The sequence below is a fragment of the Adelges cooleyi genome, unplaced genomic scaffold (assembly GCF_023614345.1).
Source record: "Adelges cooleyi isolate 19-005CV unplaced genomic scaffold, UGA_ACOO_1.1 ACOO_flye_CR_arks_rails_tigmint_CR_PRNA_376, whole genome shotgun sequence".
Lineage (NCBI taxonomy): Eukaryota > Metazoa > Arthropoda > Insecta > Hemiptera > Adelgidae > Adelges > Adelges cooleyi.
The window spans coordinates 12496574-12517596 of record NW_026096053.1 but is presented as its reverse complement, the minus strand read 5'-3'; the positions used below and the strand labels follow the sequence as shown (position 1 = coordinate 12517596).

Sequence of the window (21023 nt, the reverse complement as noted above, 5' to 3'; positions counted from 1 at the left end):
ATAACAAAAAAAAAAAATTGAAAAACTATTCATGAATGTTCATCAATGAACAAAATGTTAAATTTTGTATAACTAAAAAACGGAAACAACTTTTAATATGAATACATCATTAAAAAAAAAATAGGTAATATTATTACTGTTTTAATTTCATGACGATCGTCTGTTTTTGAAATGCTCGATGTAAAAAAAATACACATTCAATAAGAGTATGTATTTTAATTTTATTTAGAATATTGTACATAACATAGGTAGTCGATATTGTCGCCAATTGTATTCTAAGTAAATTTTACAAGAATTGCACGATTGTTATGAAGAAACCGTGCAAAACTATTATCTCATAATCGGTAAAATGTTCATGCCAAGTTAGAAAACTACACAATTTTCAGGTATGCATTTATCATTATTTTGAATTTATGTTATTTGACTATATTAGCGTATTAGATAAGTAATAATTGATAATGAAGTATGTTATGTATCATTAATATCGTTAAGTTTTAGGGGCCCATTGAAAAAAAATTGTAACTTGTAAGCTACTTTCTTACTTAATATATATATATATATTTTTTTATTTGAGATTCTGCATATAGTTCAGTTTATCTCAACAATTACGTATGATTTAACAATAAAAAACGGCTAATAGATATATACAAAATTACAACAAAACTTACCGAAATGCATTAAATCGAAAAATCAGCCGCGATAATTAAGGAAATAATGTGTAGGATGGGAGGTTCGGAATTGGAAACCACTTTTACTTGTATTAAAAAATCATTGAGTTGTACAAAATTAAAGTTTTATTATTTCCAGCATTTAATATGGAAGAAAGTCAAGATACTGAAAATATTATAGCAGACCTGGAAAACACGTCTTTAGTCGAATCGGAACCAGAAGTATCAATTGTCAACGAAAATAGCGAGTCAAACGAATTAGCAACAGAAAATGTAAACGTTAATTTACATGAAAATTTATTTGAAAAACTTAAAGAGAACAATAAACATGTATTTGTGTTGAGCACAGCTGGCAAACCCATTTACACGCGGTTAGTTGAGAAATGTATCACTTAAATAAATATGATATTTATGCTTCCTCATAATAAGTTTTTCTTTTCTTTTGTAGTTATGGAAATGAAAACCAAATGGCTTCCCTGTTTGGCTTAATGATAGCGTTAGTATCGGTTACACAAGATTCTAACGATACATTACAATCAGTGTATTGCGGACCAACCAGAATAGTTTTTTTAAATAATGATCCGATCATATTAGTTGGTGTATCTCAGACTTCTGAACCTTACGATAGAATCAAAAAACAGTTAACGTAATTTTTCTTAAGTATTGCAAAAGTACCTTAGATTTTAATATTAATATATTATTATCGTTTTTGCGATAGCAACAATTTGTTTACAATTTGCTCGTGTTTTCCTTTCAGGTACGTGTACAATCATATAATTAGCACTTTGACGCTAACGCAGCTAAAGAAAATATTCCAGAACAGAACAAATTTTGATCTGCGACGTCTGATGAGTGGATCCGAGAGACTAATAGACAAGCTTATAACGTTCACTGAAAACGATGCTGGCTTTTTGTTAGATTCTATTTGTTGTCTACAAATGCCATCGTCGAGTAGAGACAAAATAACACAAACCATACTGACGGAATGTAGTAAAATAAAGGTGAAATATAAAATCATATTCATCGTTATCTCATCGTGTATATATTTTATTCGACCGTTTTATTAGAATTTAGTATTTGGCCTGTTGATTGCTCAAAAACATGTGATATCTATTGTGAGAATGAAAAAGTATACACTGCAAGTGTCCGATATTCATTTGATACTCAACCTCGTCAATTCGACTGAATCGTTTAAGACTGCCGAGAGTTGGACGCCTATTTGCTTACCGACGTTTGACGCAAGGTTTAAAGCTTTATTAGACTACTTGTCGCAGTAAAATTTGTCATCTCTATTGTGCGTGTGTGGTGTTGGACATTTTTTTTTTTTTCGGAGCTTATTAATTATTATTATCAAAGAATTAAATTTCGTCTGTTATATTAAATTTTTATGCACAGTAGTTATTTTTTGCACAATTCATTATTTACACTTGCTACGTACGTATATAATAGATGTATTGTAACAACAAATTTTACTGTAAAACACATTTTTCAAAATGTATAACAAAAGTTTCAATAATAATTTATTTTAACAGTGGTTTCATGCACGCTCACATATCATACTTGGCTGAAGATTGTCAAGCATGCCTGGTATTGTTAACTATCGATCATAATTTATTTTTTTTACTCTCCGACGCCAAGAGAAAAATAACCGAGGTGTGTGTAATTTGTATTATTTACTATTTTTGCTCGTTAAAACCATATTATTATGTTGAATTGTGTACCGTCTTTTGTATAATAGAAAATGCGTCGAAACGATTGTCTGCAAGCAATCAACGAGGCAATGTTACGTCAACCATTGAGTTTATCGCGGATCAACATTGTTGGCCTGAGACATTTGTTGTACAAAAATAAAAATCGATCACAACATTGGTGTCCTCCATTTACAGCTGTGTACGACACTGATGCACTTCGGCAAAACCTTATGTCCACGTATTACTCATTAAACAGTCAATTAAATTTTCCCGGTCGCACGTTAAAAGTGATCTATCAACAACTAATGGCTGAAACTATGCTCGCTTGGGTATTTTTTATTTAACTATTATTGTTACAACAATTTCTAACAAACAAAATGATTTTGTTTTTTTCTTCAGGCGACTGACGACGTAGAATTGTACATGTGCTTCGAGCCACTCGTGTCCAAAGAATGTGCAATGAACGCAGTTACTAGACTGACGCAATGGATGAAAAAAGAAGAAGATTCTTTGTTCATTTTCAATATACCCATGTTTTAGATAATACTGTCATGGGAATTACTTTCAACATGTGTGATATGAAGTTTAAAATAATTATTTGTTATTTTTAAAATAATATACGATATATATATTATTTTAATGTCTATTCATATTATGTATACATTTAACCATTCCTTTAGATAAACTAAACGGTTAGTCGTCACTTGTGCATAAATGTAATTAAATGTATTTTATTATAAACATTTTACTTCTGTATGCGTACGATAAACCTAATACTTTTTTTATTATTTTGAAAAGCGGTCAAATAAAATAGTTTCCCATGTAAATAAAAATTGACTTATTATTTTTAAATAATAAATTATTTTATTTATTATTAATGCAACTAGTTATTAGTTATAAAACTGGAAAGCGAATATTTGACTCAAACCTACTAAAATTAAGTATAAATAAAGTTAATCTTTTATCGTTGGCAGCAAAGAACATCTAACTTGATTATTGCAATAATAATTTTAATTTGCATTAGTGATTTTGCATCAATCGGTATTACAAAATGTATACTACCATATTATGAGTATTGGTCATCGCCGCTTCCCAAGGGTTTCCACTAATCTTTAAAGGGTGTTAGTCCACCGTCAGAGCAAGGATAAAATATGTTAGTTGGTTTTTTTAATAGAACAATTGCCCTACAAATCAAATAGTTCCAAGAATTTATTAACTTAGGTATTTATAGTTTATTTAACTTGGATACATATTGAAAATTCTTGGCTTTAAAATATATTGTGTATATTATTCATACTGTACACACTGTGTTTATCATTGGTTCTTTAAATTCTACTGATAGTGTTATCAGCCTTATCACTAATTTTTAAATGATAATAGATTTTGTAAACAACACAATGAATTATGAAATTGAAATTTGAACTTCTTATACCTGAATTTTGAAATGAATTAATTATCGAATTGACTTATAGACAAAGTACTGTACAGATAATTTTCAAAACAAACAAATTAACAAAATTTGAATAAAAATTATATTTTTTGTTTTTCAGTTTTGTCTAAAACTATGATGTTATTCCAAAACTGAAAAATGTCTAATGACGAAGAAATCGAAGCCACATATGTCATTGTCGGTGGCGGTATTGCCGGTATGAGCTGTGCTGAGACATTGAGATTGTATACAAAAGATCCGATACTGTTAATTTCGGAGTCGCCCACTGTTAAAGTGGTCACCAATATAAAATTTCACACAAAAATGGCAGCTGGGTTTGACGTAGAAGAAAAATGTTTACAAACGCTTAGAGATATTAAGTTTGTTGTGGGAGAAGTGATTTCAATTGACTCGGTCGCACGTATAGTTTATACAAACAATGTAAAAATCAATTATCAAAAACTATGTTTATGTACTGGCGCTACGCCCAAACTTCTAGACGATAAAGACTATATTATCGCTCTACGAGATACTCACTCTGTTGAATACTTCCAAACGATTCTCGGCCAAGCTAGTCAAATAGTTATTGTCGGCAATGGCGGTATAGCGACTGATTTGGTGTACAAGTTAAACGACGTTAAGATCATTTGGGTGATTAAAGACAATTATATAAGTTCACATTTTTTGGATGCCGGCGCAGCCGAGTTTTTCAGCAACTATTTAAACGCTACACAAGTAGAACCTAAAGTCGTCAAAAGACACAGGTATACAGGAGAAAAAGGAACTGGTGCTGCGCTGGGTCCGGATTGGCATAGCGGTGTAATGTTTGGAAATAACAAAAATAAAGAAGTCATTATTGAATATACCACTTCGATCAAAAGTATTTCCAAAGACAAACAAACAAGAGTGGAACTGGAAAATGGAAAAACGTATGAATGTGATTTTGTCGTATCTGCAATAGGCGTAACCCCAAATAGTGATATAGAATTGAAAAACAATAAACAGTTTGACATTGCACCTGATAACGGTATAAAAGTAGACTGGAAAATGGAAACAAATCTGCCAGATATATTTGCAGCAGGCGATGTATGTACCACCGAGTGGAAATCGGATCATTGGTTTCAAATGAGATTATGGACTCAGGCGCGACAAATGGGCATTTATGCTGCAAAATGTATGTTTCATAGAAACGCAAATGAAGCACTATACCAAGACTTTTGCTTCGAGTTATTTACACACGTGACTACATTTTTCGGATTCAAAGTCATACTGTTGGGTCTGTACAATGCCCAGGGGTTAGAAAAAAACGACTGTGAGTTGTTGGTTAGAGTTACCGATGGACAAGAATATGTCAAATTAGTACTGAAAAGTGGTCGAGTCGTCGGAGCCGTTTTGATCGGCGATACCGATTTAGAAGAAATGTGTGAAAACTTGATATTGAATCAAATTGATATCTCAAACCTCAAGGATGACTTGTTAGATCCAAACATAGACATAGAAGATTATTTTGATTGATTTAATTGTTTATTGTCTTGAAAAAAAATTGTAAATACACGTAAAAAAAAAAAAAAAAGTATATACTTATTACTTCCTATAAGGTGATCTAGATCGGTGTCTTCTTGACCGATCACGGTCATGGCTCCTACTTCTTCTGTGACGATCTCTGTCCCTCCTGTCACGGTCCCCACGATCTCTGCGTTCACGGTCTCTATCCCTGTCTCTGTCTCGATTCTTATTTCTTTTGTCGCGGTCGCGATCTCTTCGTTTTTCTCTGGCCGGAGAACGTTTGTCTCTGTGGTCTTTTTCTCTCTTCTTGTCGACTGGTTCTTCGTCTTCGGACGATTCAACTCCTTCTTCAATATCTTCCTCTAGAATGGACACCTTGGGTTCCAATTCGTTATTTTCTTCCAACACGTGCCTACTTTGTATACGCGGCAGAATGACGTCGCACACACGTTCTTCTCGTAACAACGAGTCGATAAACTCGTCCATGTAGACGAGTTCGAATTGGCCCGTTCGATTTTGCTGTCTCAGTTTACGACTGTCGGCGAGCAGAGGTTCCAAGTATTTGTAACAGTCCACCGACGATCCGGTCAGACGCATGTAGTACGCTCCCAAAGCGCGCACGTACTTGAACTCTTCGTTTTTGATGAATTCCACAATAATGTCCTTCTCGGGTTGTATTTGTAACATTTTCAGAGTCAAACACAGAAACGGAGTCGGTTTGATGTTTCCCCCGAAAACGCCTCCGATGAAACGGATCTGCATAGCCTTGTCGACCAACAGTTCGGCGGACAGCGCAAAGCATTCTTCTTTCCAGAATTTGTTGTCGTAAATCCGAGACCGAATGATCTTTTCGATCAAGTACTGCGGATTGGTTCCGTGGATTGTTTTTGCGTCCTTTACAGTGCGATTTGCCATTTCGTATGACGTACGTTTTTTTTATAGCATAGCTCGGCTAGCGGAAATGACAATTTTTGTTGAAAATGAATTTTAACGTTGACAATAATTATTAAGATCAGACTCCGATGGGTATTTTACTTGGAAAAACGCTGCTACATGCCAGATGTAAACACCGGCTTGAGCATTATAACACAGTAACAAGTAAGTAAACGCAACTCGTTCAGTTAGTAATTGTGATAACGGTGATAAGTTTTGACAGTGTAGCCAACTGTCGAAATCGAGAAATTGAATCATCGGCATAGATTATACAGTATTGTTTATCTAAATCGATGAGTAGAAGAGATATGATAATTGATAACTTGAAATTTGTATCACATCACTGATCACACTGCACACTGCACAATGTACAAACCAAATTTTAAATTTATATGTTTTGTCTATTCTGTACTAAATTGGAAATACACATCTGACTAAATCGAGTCAAAACATCTTTAGATATCTGTTATTTACTATATACACGATATAAATAAAAATATCATTATATGAAAATATATTTTTTTAAACCTAATTGTCTGTTTACACAACTTGTTATTTTGTGTAAAAACAACAACATATTTCACTCATATTTCTAAAACGTTGTTGTTTGTCTTAAACGTCCTACATTTGTTCTAAATACTAGGTAGTGTTTTAGTGAGTAAATGTAATAAAACTGACAATCGTTTTTTTTAATTTTTAGTGTAATATCGAAAAAACAACAAATAGTTATTTTTCTCATCACTAGTAAATAATTTACCCATTTTAAATAGTTTTACAAAACATTTAAAATGAGAATAAAAATTAAATTTCTAAAATCGATTTCAAATACAAAATATTATTGAGGGCCATTACAAGTCTTATACTTTTTGTTTTTGGGTTAATATTGAAATAAAAATGTACAAGGCTTTATGATAAATCGACCATTCATTCACATGGCTTATCATTTTTCATTAAATAAAATAAATGTATTTTCTTGCTTCGGCAATTCAGTGCAATATTGCATTATATACCATAATAATATATTACACTATGTCAAAAACAACCTGAAGACTAACTTTTTACTTATGCATTAAGTGACATGCTTAGATGGAGAAGAAAGATAATATTCTAAAATAATTACAACTACAAATGAAACGTCTGAGATCATGCGTGTATGTAGGTAAAAAACTACTTGCGTACAAGGCAAATGAATAAAATACACAAAGACTGAAGAAAATATTTTTAAAATATATTTCAATCATTATATTATGTTTTTATAAATCGAAGAACATACAAAATTAGAGTTAAACAATTTGCTTGGTAAGTTTAACAACACAGTCAGTACTGGCAAAAGCTACAGAATGTGACATTTTAATTTATAATGTTTCACATTGTTCTCTGTCAATGTAGTTTAATGAGAAGGTAAAAATGGTATTTATTAAAAAAAAAAAAAGTAATGCAATAGAATGGTACAGTATGATAACGAACATTTTCTTTTTAGCCACAATATACTTAATTATAATATAATGAAATCAAATTATGTTATCGATAAATTATTAAGTTAGTTTCTTAGATGTTAAAAATACATAATGCGTTGACAGCTCTATTTTTTTTTTTTATTAAATGTTAGGATTAGGAAACACAAAGTAGTAAATACAGTTAAAAATTAAATTATTTACTTTCGTTTTGACTTTGTTGTACTTTAATTTCAATCACTTCAGTTATGACATTTTGAAGTTTCTGTTTTTCAATGCCGATCTGTTGAATGCTTTCCATTTGTTCGACAAGAGAGTTGACGCGCCTCTTGAAATATTGTATAGAGTCGTCTATTTCGAGCCGCAGATAGTAACCGGCTCCGATACACACAGTTACGTGTTCAGGATCGGTTAGCTGTCCGGCGGCATACATGGATTTGGTCAACGGTATCATGAGCTTAGTGCCCGACGGCCGACTTTTGGTGCTTTCCAACGCTTCTTGAGAGCTTAAGTAACGCTTTTGTGCGATTTTCAACGACGTGAGAGAATCTTGGATCAAATTCACTTCCTTGTACACCTGTTCCTTCATTTTGGCCAATTGCTGTAGGTTTAGCTTTTTGAGGTCTATAAGCTGTGGTTGTGCCATGTTTTCCAATATAACGGTTGAATCTTTACAAATTTATAATCAACAAAATAACAAACTAGGTTTATGTTTTTTTTAAAACTAGCTGAAAATTCGAAATTTTATACTTTATCTCAGTGAGTCTCGCCGTTTGAGAAATGTGCCATAGGTTTGTAAAGACAGGCGATACTATTGATAACACCTCAAAAAGACACCACAAACCATGCATTGATAAGGCGGTTACCGGTTAGAGCCATGGGCAGTTCTTCCAAAAAATGATAAGAGATAAGAGTTCTTCCAAAAGATAGATGACAAATGAGCTGCTTGTCCATTGAAGACATAGCTAAAAGACAAACTACACGTCATGTAGCTGAGAAGCTACATGAATTGTTTTTACAATAATATTTTTATTTTTGTGTCGAGCCGATGTTTGAAATATAAAAGGTTATTGCACATAATATCATCAAATATTCGATGATGGAAATAAATATGTCAGAGTAAAGGGAGCGAATTAAAATCCAGTACATAATTACACAATAAAATGTAATATAGTAGTAGTTAAGTACAATTGATATCGCCTTACTCTGTCATTTTTTGTTTCTGAAGATAACAACTATTCGATGTGCAATGAACTGTATAATATATTAACCATGATCAGGACCCAAAACATCAATAGTTAAGAAATCGTACCTGAAAAGAACTTAATTGGCCAATAAATTTAAACCAGTTTTAAATAGTTGGTTTGTAGATGTAACAATATGGCACAAAGAAAGAGCATAAGTATTTTTATTAACTCAATTGTTAAAATTAAAATGTATTTGCAACAAAACATAGTTAAAGTTCTCATCTTTCAAACAATTTATATTTTTTTTATCCCTGCATGCATTGAACACAATATACCATTGGAAATACAAAAGTACTATTTTGGTGCTATTATTTTGTATATGACGTCCATTTAAGATGGAAATATTTTGCTAAAATGATAAATGTAGATACCGTGACAATAAATAAAAAATTGCTATTTTATTTAAATAACGACATATTTTCAAAATGTAAATATAAAAAAATCATTATTATTACAATTTCGGTCGTATAAGGTCTGAAATACATAATAAATATTTTTATACCTAGAGGCCTAAAGCGTAAGAATCCTTTTTTTCAACGTCCTTTGACGTGCGGTATTATATAAGTGGCGTTCGAGTCCCAATCGTATTGAAAGCCAGAAGTGTCGTAAGATTGGTTAAAATTTTTGGTTATACCTTTTAATTTTAATTTTATTGTATGCTCAGCGTTTGACTTACGTTTGGCTAGATCCCTACCAAGGCGCAAAGCTTCTGTATCGCCTATATTGTCCCGGGTCCAACTGGAACGGGGTCGGCAAAAGCTATTGTAGAAATGGTTTGACCGAGTTGCAATGTCGGACGCGTGCTTTTCATGTTTGCCGCATTCTCTGTAAACGAATCTCCAAATCTCATCTACCGACGGATTAGAGGTTTCCGGTGGTCTGGAGACGGGTTCTGCCTGGCAGTAGTCCTGTAATTCCAACAACATCTCATAGACTCCCGTTTCGAATGACGTTTCGGGCGACAAATCTTGCAGGGACGAAAGGGCGCCCATCATGCGTGCAATCATCGATTGTTTAGACTGGATTACCAGCAAGTAATCATCAAGACACGGGAACGCTTTATCAGTCGTTCGCAATAATCCTCTGCACAGATGCCCTATGACGCTCTCGTGGTCGCAGTAGTCTGTCAACACTCTGGCGTACGAACAGCTCAAAAACTGATGGGCTAGGCGGATTTTTTCCGACTGGTTTTCCTCGGTCACCGGGGTCGCCGTCAAATCGTCAAAGGTCACTTCGATTTGCCCATCCTCTGTGTGGTCAACAACGTTGAGAAGGCGTTCACCCTGCTCGGCCATCGCCAGCCACGCGGGAGAAGACAGCAGCTCGTTCATCGTGTCCCAGTTGTTTTTTGCAACACAACACAACGCACACGACAAGACGTGTATAGCCGAGAAAAACGATAAAGACTTCATTTTCGACGCGCGGATTAACTAAAGGAATTAATTTTATATGTATAATGGTAAAAAAAAAGATGCACACAAGTGACAATGTCGCGCCTACGTGTCGCGTATCTAACAAGAAACGACGTTCGTCGTTTGGCGACTTTCGAGAACTTTCGCACGAGGCGGGGAGGGGGAGGGGTAACGTTTGCTCAAGTAGTTTTATTTACATAACGCTAATTGTGTACCTACTGTGAAAAAAAAACCGATACGGTAAATGATGGCAACAGTTGTTGTTGTTTTTTAACGCAGGTCTCGACCTGATTTTGACATTTCGAACCACAAGCAAAATTTCATTTGGGGGGGGGGGCCCTATTCCTATATATTGAATACCGGCTTTGAACTTTTTTTTATGTTATAAGAGTTTAAAAGTTATAATATTGTCTTATTTGGACACTGTTGTTTGAAGGAACAAAAAAAATAGTCTATTACCTAATAATACCTAACCATAACAGCTAATAAGTCCTATTTTTTTCCCGTAACGATCGTACAGTCTTAACATTTTGATGGAATTTAACAAAATATAATACACATTGTCGGGTTTTTTTATACTTTAGTTAAGTAAGTTTTTTTTAGAGTAAATAAAAACTGAGTGGGTCACGGGACCATCGGTAGGAACGAAGTTCAGATATCATATGGTTGCATTCGATTAATTTATAAAAAGTGATTGATATAATATCTTTTTATCATATGTATAGTATTATATTTTACTAAATCTCGCATTCTCGCATAGAAATTATTGATTTATGTTGACTAAAATATGATACTTATATTTTTGACTCAATTTTGTTCAAATATCTGGAAAAACAGCATCAATGGTTGTGCCATATTTTGTCGTAGATTATGTAGGAACACTGTTCAGAGACAAATTAAACGTTTCGAAAAGAAAATGTATTCTTTATTAAAAATATAAATGTGTTATAATATTCTTTATTAAGTTCCGAACGTCTTGAAGTAAAACGGGTGAAAGAATTTTAATTAAGGAATAAGAAATTTGTAAGCAGTAGCACGTGGGAATGAATTTGAAGTGAGGAATAAGAAAAAATCATTAACGTGCCAGGCTCTCATTCTCTCTACCCACCCCTCTCTTAAATTTTGATTACTGATGCAATAAATAACTATATTCATAAATTTATTTGTCAGAGAGTCACTGTGTCAAGCATCTCAGTAGATAGTGAGATAAAGGAAAAGAGATAAAGAGCCAGTGCAAGTTATCAGCCAGTTATCATGTACTTTTAAGAGTAAAAATGTATTCTGTAGTAAGAAAATATAAATATTTTATAAGTTTTTAGAGTTAATGCAATATAAATTACCATAAAAGTTGAAAAAAAAATTCAAAAAGTGTTGAGAGGGTAGCCCCGGATTTGAACCCGGTACCACTCACTCCTGGGAACCGATCACGCTCGACCGCACTACATATAGTTTTCACGTATCGCTTTTTTATAACGCGTAACTTTTTTTCTCGGCTAGGTCCCCTCGCCAACCCGCGATAAGGAACTTGGTTCCAAAAAAAAAATTGCGATTTTATTTAAATAACGATATATTTCCAAAATGTAAGTATAAAAAAAATCATTATTATTACAATTTCGGTCGTATAAAGTTTGCAGGTATAAGGTCTGAAATACATTATGAATATTTTTATACCTTAAGGCTTAAACCATAAGAACCTCGTTTTTTTCTTTCCACGTCCTTCGTCGTACGGTATTATATAAGTGGTGTTGGAGTCCGGATCGTATTTAAAGCCGGAAGTAGTGTCGTACGAATGGTTAAAATTGTCGGTTATACCTTTTAATTTTTCTTTTATTACACGCACAGCGTAAGTATCTTTGTCGTAGTCCAAGACACTTAGGTCGTCGTCAGCACGTTTGGCTAATTCCCTACCAAGGCGCAAAGCTTCTGTATCGCCGTCCTCGTCTCGGGTCCAAAGGGAACGGGGCCGGCAAAATATATTGTAGAAAGTGTTTGACAGAGTTGTTATGGCGGACACGTGCTTTTCGACGTTGATGCATTCGGTGTTAGCGGTTTGCCAGGTGTTTTGTTGGTCGTTTCCGGCCGGTCTGGGGACGGTTTTTGCCCGGCAGTATTTCTGTATTGCCGACAAAATTTCATACACTCCTGTTTTGAATGGCGTTTCGGGCGACAAATTTTGTAGGGACGAGAGGGCGCCTTGCATGCGTGCAATCATCGGTTGTTTAGACTTGACTACCAGCAAGTAATCCACAAGACAGTCAAACTTTTTCGAAGCCGGCACCAATGCCCTGCACTGTGGCCCTATGGCGCTCTCTAAGTCGCAGTAGTCCGTCAGCACTCTGGCGTACGAACAGCTCAAGAACTGATGGGCTAGGCGGATTTTTTCCGACTGGTTTTCCTCGGTCACCGGGGTCGCCATGAAAACGTTAAAGGTCACTTCGATTTGCCCATCCTCTGTGTGGTCAACGACGTTGAGACGGTGTTCACCCTGCTCGGCCATCGCCAGCCACGCGGGATAAGACAGCAGCTCGTTCATCGTGTCCGAGTGGTTTTGTGCAATACAACACAACGCACACGACAAGACGTGTATAGCCGAGAAAAACGATAAAGACTTCATTTTCGACGCGCGGATTAACTAAAGGAATTATTTTTATATGTATAATGCTAAAAAAAAAGTTGCACACAAGTGACAATGTCGCGCCTACGCGTCGCGTATCTAACAAGAAACGATATTCGTCGTTTGTCGACTTTAAAGAACTTTCGCACGAGGCGGGGAGGGGGAGGGGTAACGTTTGCTCAAGTAGTTTTATTTACATAACGCTAATTGTGTACCTAATGTGAAAATAAATACCATACGGTAAATGATAGCAACAGTTGTTGTTGTTTTTTAACGCAGGTTTTGACCCGATTTTGACATTTCGAACCACAAGCAAAATATCATTCGGGAGGGGGGGGGCCTTCCTTTAAATTGATAACCGGCTTTCAACGACTATTTTTTATGTTATAAGAGTTTAAAAAAGTTATAATTATTACTATAATATGTGTTATATTAATTGGACACTGTTGTTCGAAGGAATAAAAATAGACTGTTACCTAATAATACCTAATATAACAGCTAATAAGTTCTATTTTTTTCCTGTAATGATCGTACAGTCTTAACATTTTGATGGATGTAAATAAAAACTGAAAAACATGAATTTTCTACAGTTAATAAAAACGAAGCTATTTTGAGATATCAACAAAACCGACCTTTTAACCAAAACCTATTAACTCAAACGAGGATATTTAAATCAATACAAAATAAAATAATAATAAACTAATTTATCTAACTAAACAAAATAAGGCTATGGCTCTTTTGATTAACGTAATAAACTTCAAAGTTAAATCAAATTCTATTTTACTAAAACATAACATGTATATCTAAATTAATATACAGATTTCATTAGAGATTTCAAAACTACACATTGGTCGTTTTATTATAACGCAAGCTCAATATGAGTGTCTAAAAAATGTGTACAGTCTTTTAAACGTGTAAAAAAATTGTAAATAAACAGTTGCCATCTTTTCATTTGTGTAAACAGTCCCATCGATATGATGTGCAATTGTAAACAACGCACATCAAATTACACAATTGTTTTTCTAAAGAAAAAATAATTTTTTTCACGAGTTATCGACTAGTTAAGAACTCGTGGCAAGTAAATCATTTAAAAATTCTCATTATTGTAAATTAATGGATGAAAAAAATTGGGAAGAAGAGAATAAGTAAAAAGTTCCAAAATTATGTAATACACAAAATAACTGTTTTCAAACTAGCCATTAGCCATTGCCAAGAATATAATTTATGCTTGGTGAATGGTGGCGAATCCGATTGATTCTTTGAAGATTAGTCTCTGAAATACCCTTAGAGATTAAACTATCCTTATTATACTCGTAATCGTTCTGGTTAAATTTTATTTGCCAACTCTCCACTACATCATCTTCACTCGCTAGACTATTATATTGCATTATAACTTAAATCTAATACAATTATAATGAATAAGTTCACGTATAATAAAATATAATAGTAATGTAAATTATAGCTCTAAATAATTTTAATGTTGCTATTTGAAAATCAGAATTTGCTAACAAATAAAAGTCAGGGACCAAAAACTTTCTGTTTAAAGTAGAAACATATATTTTTATACAAAAATAGAGCCTGTATGCGTTATAGAATTGGAACAAAAAAATTAAATATCAATAATGATCCTTCTTTTCTGTGTGTTAACACATATTTTGTTTTAACATTTTAGCCTACTGTTAAGTTTTAGTGCGAAAATTGCCTATACAACGCGTCTTAATGAATGCCAGTATAGACTAGTACTTTAAGTATTATGAATATTTTAATAATTTTAATTAATAACGACAGTTTTATAGCTTTTGACCTTGTCCTCCAGCTTATTCACAAAAATAAGTATTTGTTCTAAATGTGACACCAGTTTTTTTTTCTACTGGATATTTATGATATATAATTTTGTTCGTATCCAAAACATTTTTAACGGATAGAACGATTTTTTTCCGACGTGTACAGGACTTTTTAACCCGAAGCCCAAATTTGGGTTTCCAATTGGAAATGTGTTAGGTTTTATTTTATACTCTGAATTTCACTATATCTCTTATATCAAAAATATTCGAATCAATAATAACTAAAAAACTGACAGCAATTATGTCACCCTACTTTAGTATAAAGCAGCATGGATTTAAACCCAAAATGTCAATTTCAACAAATGTATTACTTTATCAATCTAAAATTGTTGAAGCCTTTAATGATCGGGTCCAATTGGATTCTATTTACACAGATTTTCAAATTGCATTTGATAAAGTGAACTATAAGCTACTTGTTAATAAATTAGTTTCATTTGGTATCCATGGTAAATTTTTAAAATGGATAGTGTCCTATTTAACTTCTCGCTTAAAGGCAGTAAAGGTTTCTTATCATATTTCTAAATATTTATAGTTAGTTCTGGTGTTCCCCAAGGTTCACATCTAGGGCCCCTTTTATTCATAAATGATCCTTCTATTTTTGATAGCTCAGTAAATATTCTTCTATTTGCTGATGATGCTAAAATATTTTCACCTATTCGACACCTAATCTCTATCCGACACGTTAATTTTACAGTCAAATTTGGACAAATTTGTCACTTGGAGTCGTCAAAATTACCTTCCACTGAATGTAAATAAACGTTGTGTTATTACGTTCTCTCATTTAGATAATGTTATAAGTTATAATTATAAAATTGATAATCATACTATCACCCGTGTTAATTCTATAAGAGACCTAGGGGTATTATTGAAAGTAATATGTGATTTTCATTACATATTAATACTGTAATTAAAAAAGCATTTAAAATGTTGGGATTCATAAATAGGAATACGAGTAATTTTAAAAATATTAATTCTTTTAAAACATTATATTTTTCTCTAGTGAGATCTCATCTCGAGTTTGGCTCAATCGTCTGGTCACCTAGTTATTCTTCATACAAACATATTATTGTAAATGTTCAATATAAATTTTTTAAATTATGTTATAAATTAAATATGCCCATTGCAAGAAACTTTTATAATGTCCAAATCCCTCAACTAGGTTTCACAAATTGTGAATTAAGGAGAAATGTTGCTGACATTATGTTTTTATACGATTCATTAAATGGTCATACTTATTCTCCTGAATTATTATCTATGATTAATTTTAATATACCCAAACGCACTTTACGAAAATCTAAATTATTCTTTGTTCCATTTTATAAAAACAACTATAGTTCCGCATTATTTTTTCCTAGATTTTTGTCATGAGCTAACCTTATTGCTGATCATATAGATTTTCTTTTTATGTCACGAAGTATGTTTAAACAAAACGTATACACAGCACTGAGTCTGGTTGTTATTTAAATTGTATATTATTATTTAATTAAGGATTAAAATATGTTACTAAGTATTTATTTATTGATACCATTTGTTTTATTTTTTGCAATAATTGCTATTGTCAATGTTAAAAACTACTATTACTTTATTATTTCTTATTCTTATTATTGTTTTCCGTTTAGTTTTTAGCTATTTTTCTGATTTTTTGTTAAATTAAGATTTTACTGTACTATTACTTAACAAAGGGCGTTAACCCGTTTATAATAATAAAATAAAATAAAAATATTTTATTATACATTAACTAATTTATTATAAATGTATTAGATTTAAGTTATAATGAAATATATTAGCGTAGCGAGTGAAGATGATGTAGTGGAGAGTTGGCAAATCAAATTTAACCAGAACGACTATAATGAGGATAGTTTAATCTCTAAGGGTATTTCAGAGACTAATCTTCAAAGAGTCAATCGGATTCACCACCGTTCACCAAGCATAAATTATATTCTTGGCAATAGCTAATGTCTATTTTGAAAACAGTTATTTTGTGTATTCCATTATTTTGGAATTTTTTTACTTATTCTCTTTCCATTTTTTTGCCATGAGTTCTCGCCTAGTCGATAACGCATAAACAATATTTTTTTACTAAAGAAAAACAATTGTGTGATTGATATGCGTTGCCATTTTCCACTGTTTACAGAAATGAAAATATAGCAACCGTTTATCTACAATATTTTTACACGTTTAAAAGACTGTAAACATTTTTTAAACACTCGTATTGATTTTGCGTTAAAATAAAACGACGTATGTGTGTCATTTTTGGTTTTTATCATACAATGATATTTTAAGGTCACTGTAATTTCCCCCCCCCTTCGGTAAAAGGATTTAGATTTTAGGCAAGGGTGGTTTTGGAATCTCTAATAGAAATCTGTACATTAATTTAGATATACATGTTAAACTATTTAATGTTTTAGCAAAATAGAATTTGATTTAACTTTGAAGTTTATAACGTTAATCAAAAGAGCTATAGTCTTTAGTAGTTTAGTTAGATAAATTAGTTTATTGTTATTTTATTTTTTATTAATATAAATATTCTTGTTTGAATTAATAGGTTTTGGTTGAAAGGTCGGTTTTGTTGATATATATTCTTTTTTATTAACTGTAGAAAATTCATGTTTTTCAGTTTTTATTTACTCTAAAATAAACTATTACTTTATAAGAACCCTGACAATGTATATTACATTTTCTTAAATTCCATCAAAATGTTAAGACTGTACGGCCGTTACAGGAAAAAAATAGGACTTATTAGCTGTTATGATTAGGTATTATTAGGTAATAGACTATTTTTTTATTCCTTCGAACAACAGTGTCCAAATAAGACATATAGTAATAAATATTATAACTTTTATACTCTTATAATATAAAAAATAGTTCAAAGTCGGTATTCAATATATAGGAAGGCCCGCCCCCCAATTGATATTTTAATTGTGGTTCGAAAAGTCAAAATCAGGTCAAACCTGTGTTAAAAAACAACAACTGTTGCCATCATTTACCGTATCGTTTTTTTTTCGCAGTAGGTGCAAAAGTAGCGTTATGTAAATACAACTACCCGAGAAAACATTACCCCTTCCCCTCCCCGCCTCGTGCAAAATTTCTTGAAAGTCGACAAATGACGAATGTCGTTTCTTGTTGGATACGCGACACGTAGGCGCGACATTGTCACTTGTGAATTTCAATTTTTTTTTACCATTATACATATAAAATTAATTTCTTTAGTTAATCCGCGCGTCGAAAATGAAGTCTTTATCGTTTTTCTCGGCTATACACGTCTTGTCGTGTGCGTTGTGTTGTATTGCAGACCACTCGGACACGATGAACGAGCTGCTGTCTTCTCCCACGTGGCTGGCGATGGCCAAGCAGGGTGAACACCTTTTAAAAATTGTAGACCACACAGAGGATGGGCAAATCGAAGTGACCTTTAACGATTTGACGGCGACCCCGGTGACCGAGGAAAACCAGTCGGAAAAAATCCGCCTAGCCCATCAGTTCTTGAGCTGTTCGTACGCCAGAGTGTTGACAGACTACTGCGACCACGAGAGCGTCATAGGGCATCTGTGCAGAGGATTATTGCGAACGACTGATAAAGCGTTCCCGTGTCTTGATGATTACTTGCTGGTAATCCAGTCTAAACAATCGATGATTGCACGCATGATGGGCGCCCTTTCGTCCCTGCAAGATTTGTCGCCCGAAACGTCATTCGAAACGGGAGTCTATGAGATGTTGTTGGAATTACAGGACTACTGCCAGGCAGAAACCGTCTCCAGACCACCGGAAACCTCTAATCCGTCGGTAGATGAGATTTGGAGATTCGTTTACAGAGAATGCGGCATACATGAAAAGCACGCGTCCGACATTGCAACTCGGTCAAACAATTTCTACAATAGGTTTTGCCGGCCCCTTTTCAGTTGGACCCGAGACCATAACGGCGATACAGAAGCTTTGCGCCTTGGTAAGGAATTAGCCAAACGTGACCCAAACGCTGAGCATACAATAAAAGAAAAGTTAAATGTTATAACCGAAAAGTTTAACCTATCGTACGACACTTCCGGCTTTCAACACGATTGGGACTCGAACACCACTTATATAATACCGCACGTCAAAGGACGTTGAAAAAAACGGGGTTCTTACGCTTTAAGCCTCAAGGTATAAAAATATTTATAATGTATTTCAGACCTTATTTACGTTTATACGACCGAAATTGTAATAATAATGAATTTTTTTTGTAACTTACATTTTGGAAATATATCGTTATTTAATTAAAATCGCAGTTTTTTTTTATTGTCACGGTACCTACATTTATCATTTTAGCACAATATTTCCATCTTAAATGGACGTCATACACAAAATAATAGCACCAAAATAGTACTTTTGTATTTCCAATGGTATAATGTGTTCAATGCATGCAGGGATAAAAAAATATAAATTGTTTGAAAGATGAGAACTTTAACTATGTTTTGTTGCAAATTAATTTTAATTTTAACATATATACATTTGAGTTAATAAAAATACATATGCTCTTTCTTTGTGCCATATTGTTACATCTACAAACCAACTATCTAAAATTGGTTTAAATTTATTGGCCAATTAAGTTCCTTACAGGTACGTTTTCTGAACTATAGATGTTGTGGTTCCTGATCATGGTTAAAATATTATACAGTTCATTGCACATCGTTTCGAATAATTGTTATCTTCAGAAACAAAAAATGACAGAGTAAGGCGATATCAATTGTACTTAAAACTACTATATTATATTTTATTGTGTACTTATGTACTGGATTTTAATTCGCTCCCTTTACTCTGACATATTTATTTCCATCATCGAATATTTGATGATATTATGTGCAATAACCTTTTATATTTCAAACATGGGCTCGACACAAAAATAAAAATATTTTTGTAAAAACAATACCTTCTCAGCTAATGCGTAGTTCGTCTTTTAGCTGTGCTCCTTGGTTTTCAAAGGTTAGGCAGCTCATTTGTCATCTAACCGGTAACCCTCCTTATCAATGCATGACTGGTGGTGTCCACGGTTATAGAACATACATAAACATACACCGTCGAGTAACCTGTTTATCTATAACCGTTGTGGTGTCTTTTGGGGTGTTATCAATTATCGCCTGTTTTTACAAACGGGATGACACCACTTTTACCAAAAACCATGTTATTCCATGGTACACTTTTCCTAATCAACATTATTTTCCAGAGACCATTTTTTCTGTTAACCACTTGTTCCAAACTGGAAAAATAATAGATGGAAAAAGTGGTTATTGGATCGTTAGTTTTTACACTTAGAAAAATATTTCCCAATTTTAAAATATCTTATAGAAAATATATTCGCTGGAAAAAGTAGATGTGTCTTATGGATATTTTCATACTTTGGAAAATTAGAAAATTATTAACTTTTATAACAATTTATCTACTGTCGTTTTTTCCATTTAAATAATTTACTGCTTTTTTAGATTACTTATCTCATGTTTGATTACATTTTGAAATATTTTTTTCCAAATTTATAGTCATAAACATGGACGGATGTACGCTTTTCAGCGTGGGCTTTAAATCTTCGGCATCCACTAAATCCTAAATTTAACTAATTAGCTTTATATATTTAGCTAATTTTTATACAGCCATAGCCGTCCAAAATGCACACTTATTCATTCATTAGTTCATTTTAATCATATTTCATATTGCGTATAACAGAAAACAGTTTTAATTTTTTTAATATTCAATATTAGGTAATTATTAGCGTCTTGAATGGTTTATTCATACATTTTCAGAGCTTTTACTTAACCCCGTCTACCTTTATACGTTGTCCATTAAATGAAAACCGTACATTGCCGGACTTTGTAAGTTCATCATTATAGGACTTACTTGTATTATCATATAAATAGTAAAATGTGCAAAAATGTTAGTAATTAGAATAAAAGTAAACTAAATCCGTGGATTACACGACGTGGCTTAATTCAATCAAAACTAAGAGGACGATTTTTAATAAAACGAAAATGCAACAATTCATTGTAATATGTAATAAAGTAGTTTATAAAGTGTAGGGATTTCTTGAATAAGCTAATGTATATGGCAAAAAACATGTGTTATGGTACTAAAATTATTAATTCATGAAATAATTAAAAAATAGTTTGGAATCTAATCAAATATTATATTATATTGTAGAAAAATAGAAAAAAACGTTAGTGAAATAATAGATGACACAGGGAAGACTGTTGACCTTTCTCT

General features: G+C 32.9%; 4 protein-coding genes across 9 annotated transcripts; 2 read left to right on the top strand and 2 right to left on the bottom strand.

Annotated features, from left to right (window-relative positions):
* Positions 1-18: 18 nt before the first annotated feature.
* Positions 19-3061, top strand: LOC126840598 (protein SAND). 6 transcript variants are annotated; one of them, XM_050576454.1, is made up of 9 exons: positions 23-124; positions 249-386; positions 808-1039; positions 1117-1314; positions 1426-1669; positions 1736-1911; positions 2201-2321; positions 2407-2688; positions 2759-3060. In XM_050576454.1, the coding sequence occupies exons 3-9, from the start codon at positions 816-818 to the stop codon at positions 2897-2899; spliced, it is 1386 nt and encodes a 461-aa protein (XP_050432411.1). In that variant the 5' UTR covers positions 23-124; positions 249-386; positions 808-815; the 3' UTR covers positions 2900-3060. The 6 variants fall into 6 exon arrangements, with proteins under 6 accessions (XP_050432413.1, XP_050432411.1, XP_050432409.1 ...); XM_050576452.1 differs by having other exon boundaries at positions 24-124; positions 230-386; XM_050576456.1 differs by lacking the exon at positions 249-386 and having other exon boundaries at positions 19-124; positions 2759-3061.
* A 678-nt stretch (positions 3062-3739) lies between these two features.
* LOC126840946 (pyridine nucleotide-disulfide oxidoreductase domain-containing protein 1) lies at positions 3740-5355 on the top strand. The gene is made up of 2 exons (XM_050577039.1): positions 3740-3836; positions 3910-5355. The coding sequence occupies exon 2, from the start codon at positions 3948-3950 to the stop codon at positions 5301-5303; it is 1356 nt and encodes a 451-aa protein (XP_050432996.1). The 5' UTR covers positions 3740-3836; positions 3910-3947; the 3' UTR covers positions 5304-5355.
* LOC126840947 (pre-mRNA-splicing factor 38) lies at positions 5302-6433 on the bottom strand. The gene has a single exon (XM_050577040.1). It carries the CDS (start codon positions 6207-6209, stop codon positions 5373-5375), a length of 837 nt encoding a protein of 278 aa, XP_050432997.1. The 5' UTR covers positions 6210-6433; the 3' UTR covers positions 5302-5372.
* A 1174-nt stretch (positions 6434-7607) lies between these two features.
* Positions 7608-8496, bottom strand: LOC126840556 (prefoldin subunit 5). Its single transcript, XM_050576388.1, has one exon. The coding sequence runs from the start codon at positions 8325-8327 to the stop codon at positions 7878-7880; it is 450 nt and encodes a 149-aa protein (XP_050432345.1). The 5' UTR covers positions 8328-8496; the 3' UTR covers positions 7608-7877.
* Between the last annotated feature and the right edge of the window lie 12527 nt (positions 8497-21023).

What these genes read in the sequence shown, in the direction of transcription:
- LOC126840946 (XM_050577039.1), top strand. Translation starts at nt 3,948, where the DNA reads ATGTCTAATGACGAAGAAATCGAAGCCACATATGTCATTGTCGGTGGC.
- LOC126840556 (XM_050576388.1), bottom strand. Translation starts at nt 8,327, where the DNA reads ATGGCACAACCACAGCTTATAGACCTCAAAAAGCTAAACCTACAGCAA.
- LOC126840598 (XM_050576450.1), top strand. An exon ending in CCAAGAGAAAAATAACCGAG is followed by an intron (nt 2,322 to 2,406) that starts GTGTGTGTAATT and finishes TTTGTATAATAG; the next exon opens with AAAATGCGTCGAAACGATTG. An exon ending in CTGAAACTATGCTCGCTTGG is followed by an intron (nt 2,689 to 2,758) that starts GTATTTTTTATT and finishes TTTTTTCTTCAG; the next exon opens with GCGACTGACGACGTAGAATT.
- LOC126840947 (XM_050577040.1), bottom strand. Translation starts at nt 6,209, where the DNA reads ATGGCAAATCGCACTGTAAAGGACGCAAAAACAATCCACGGAACCAAT.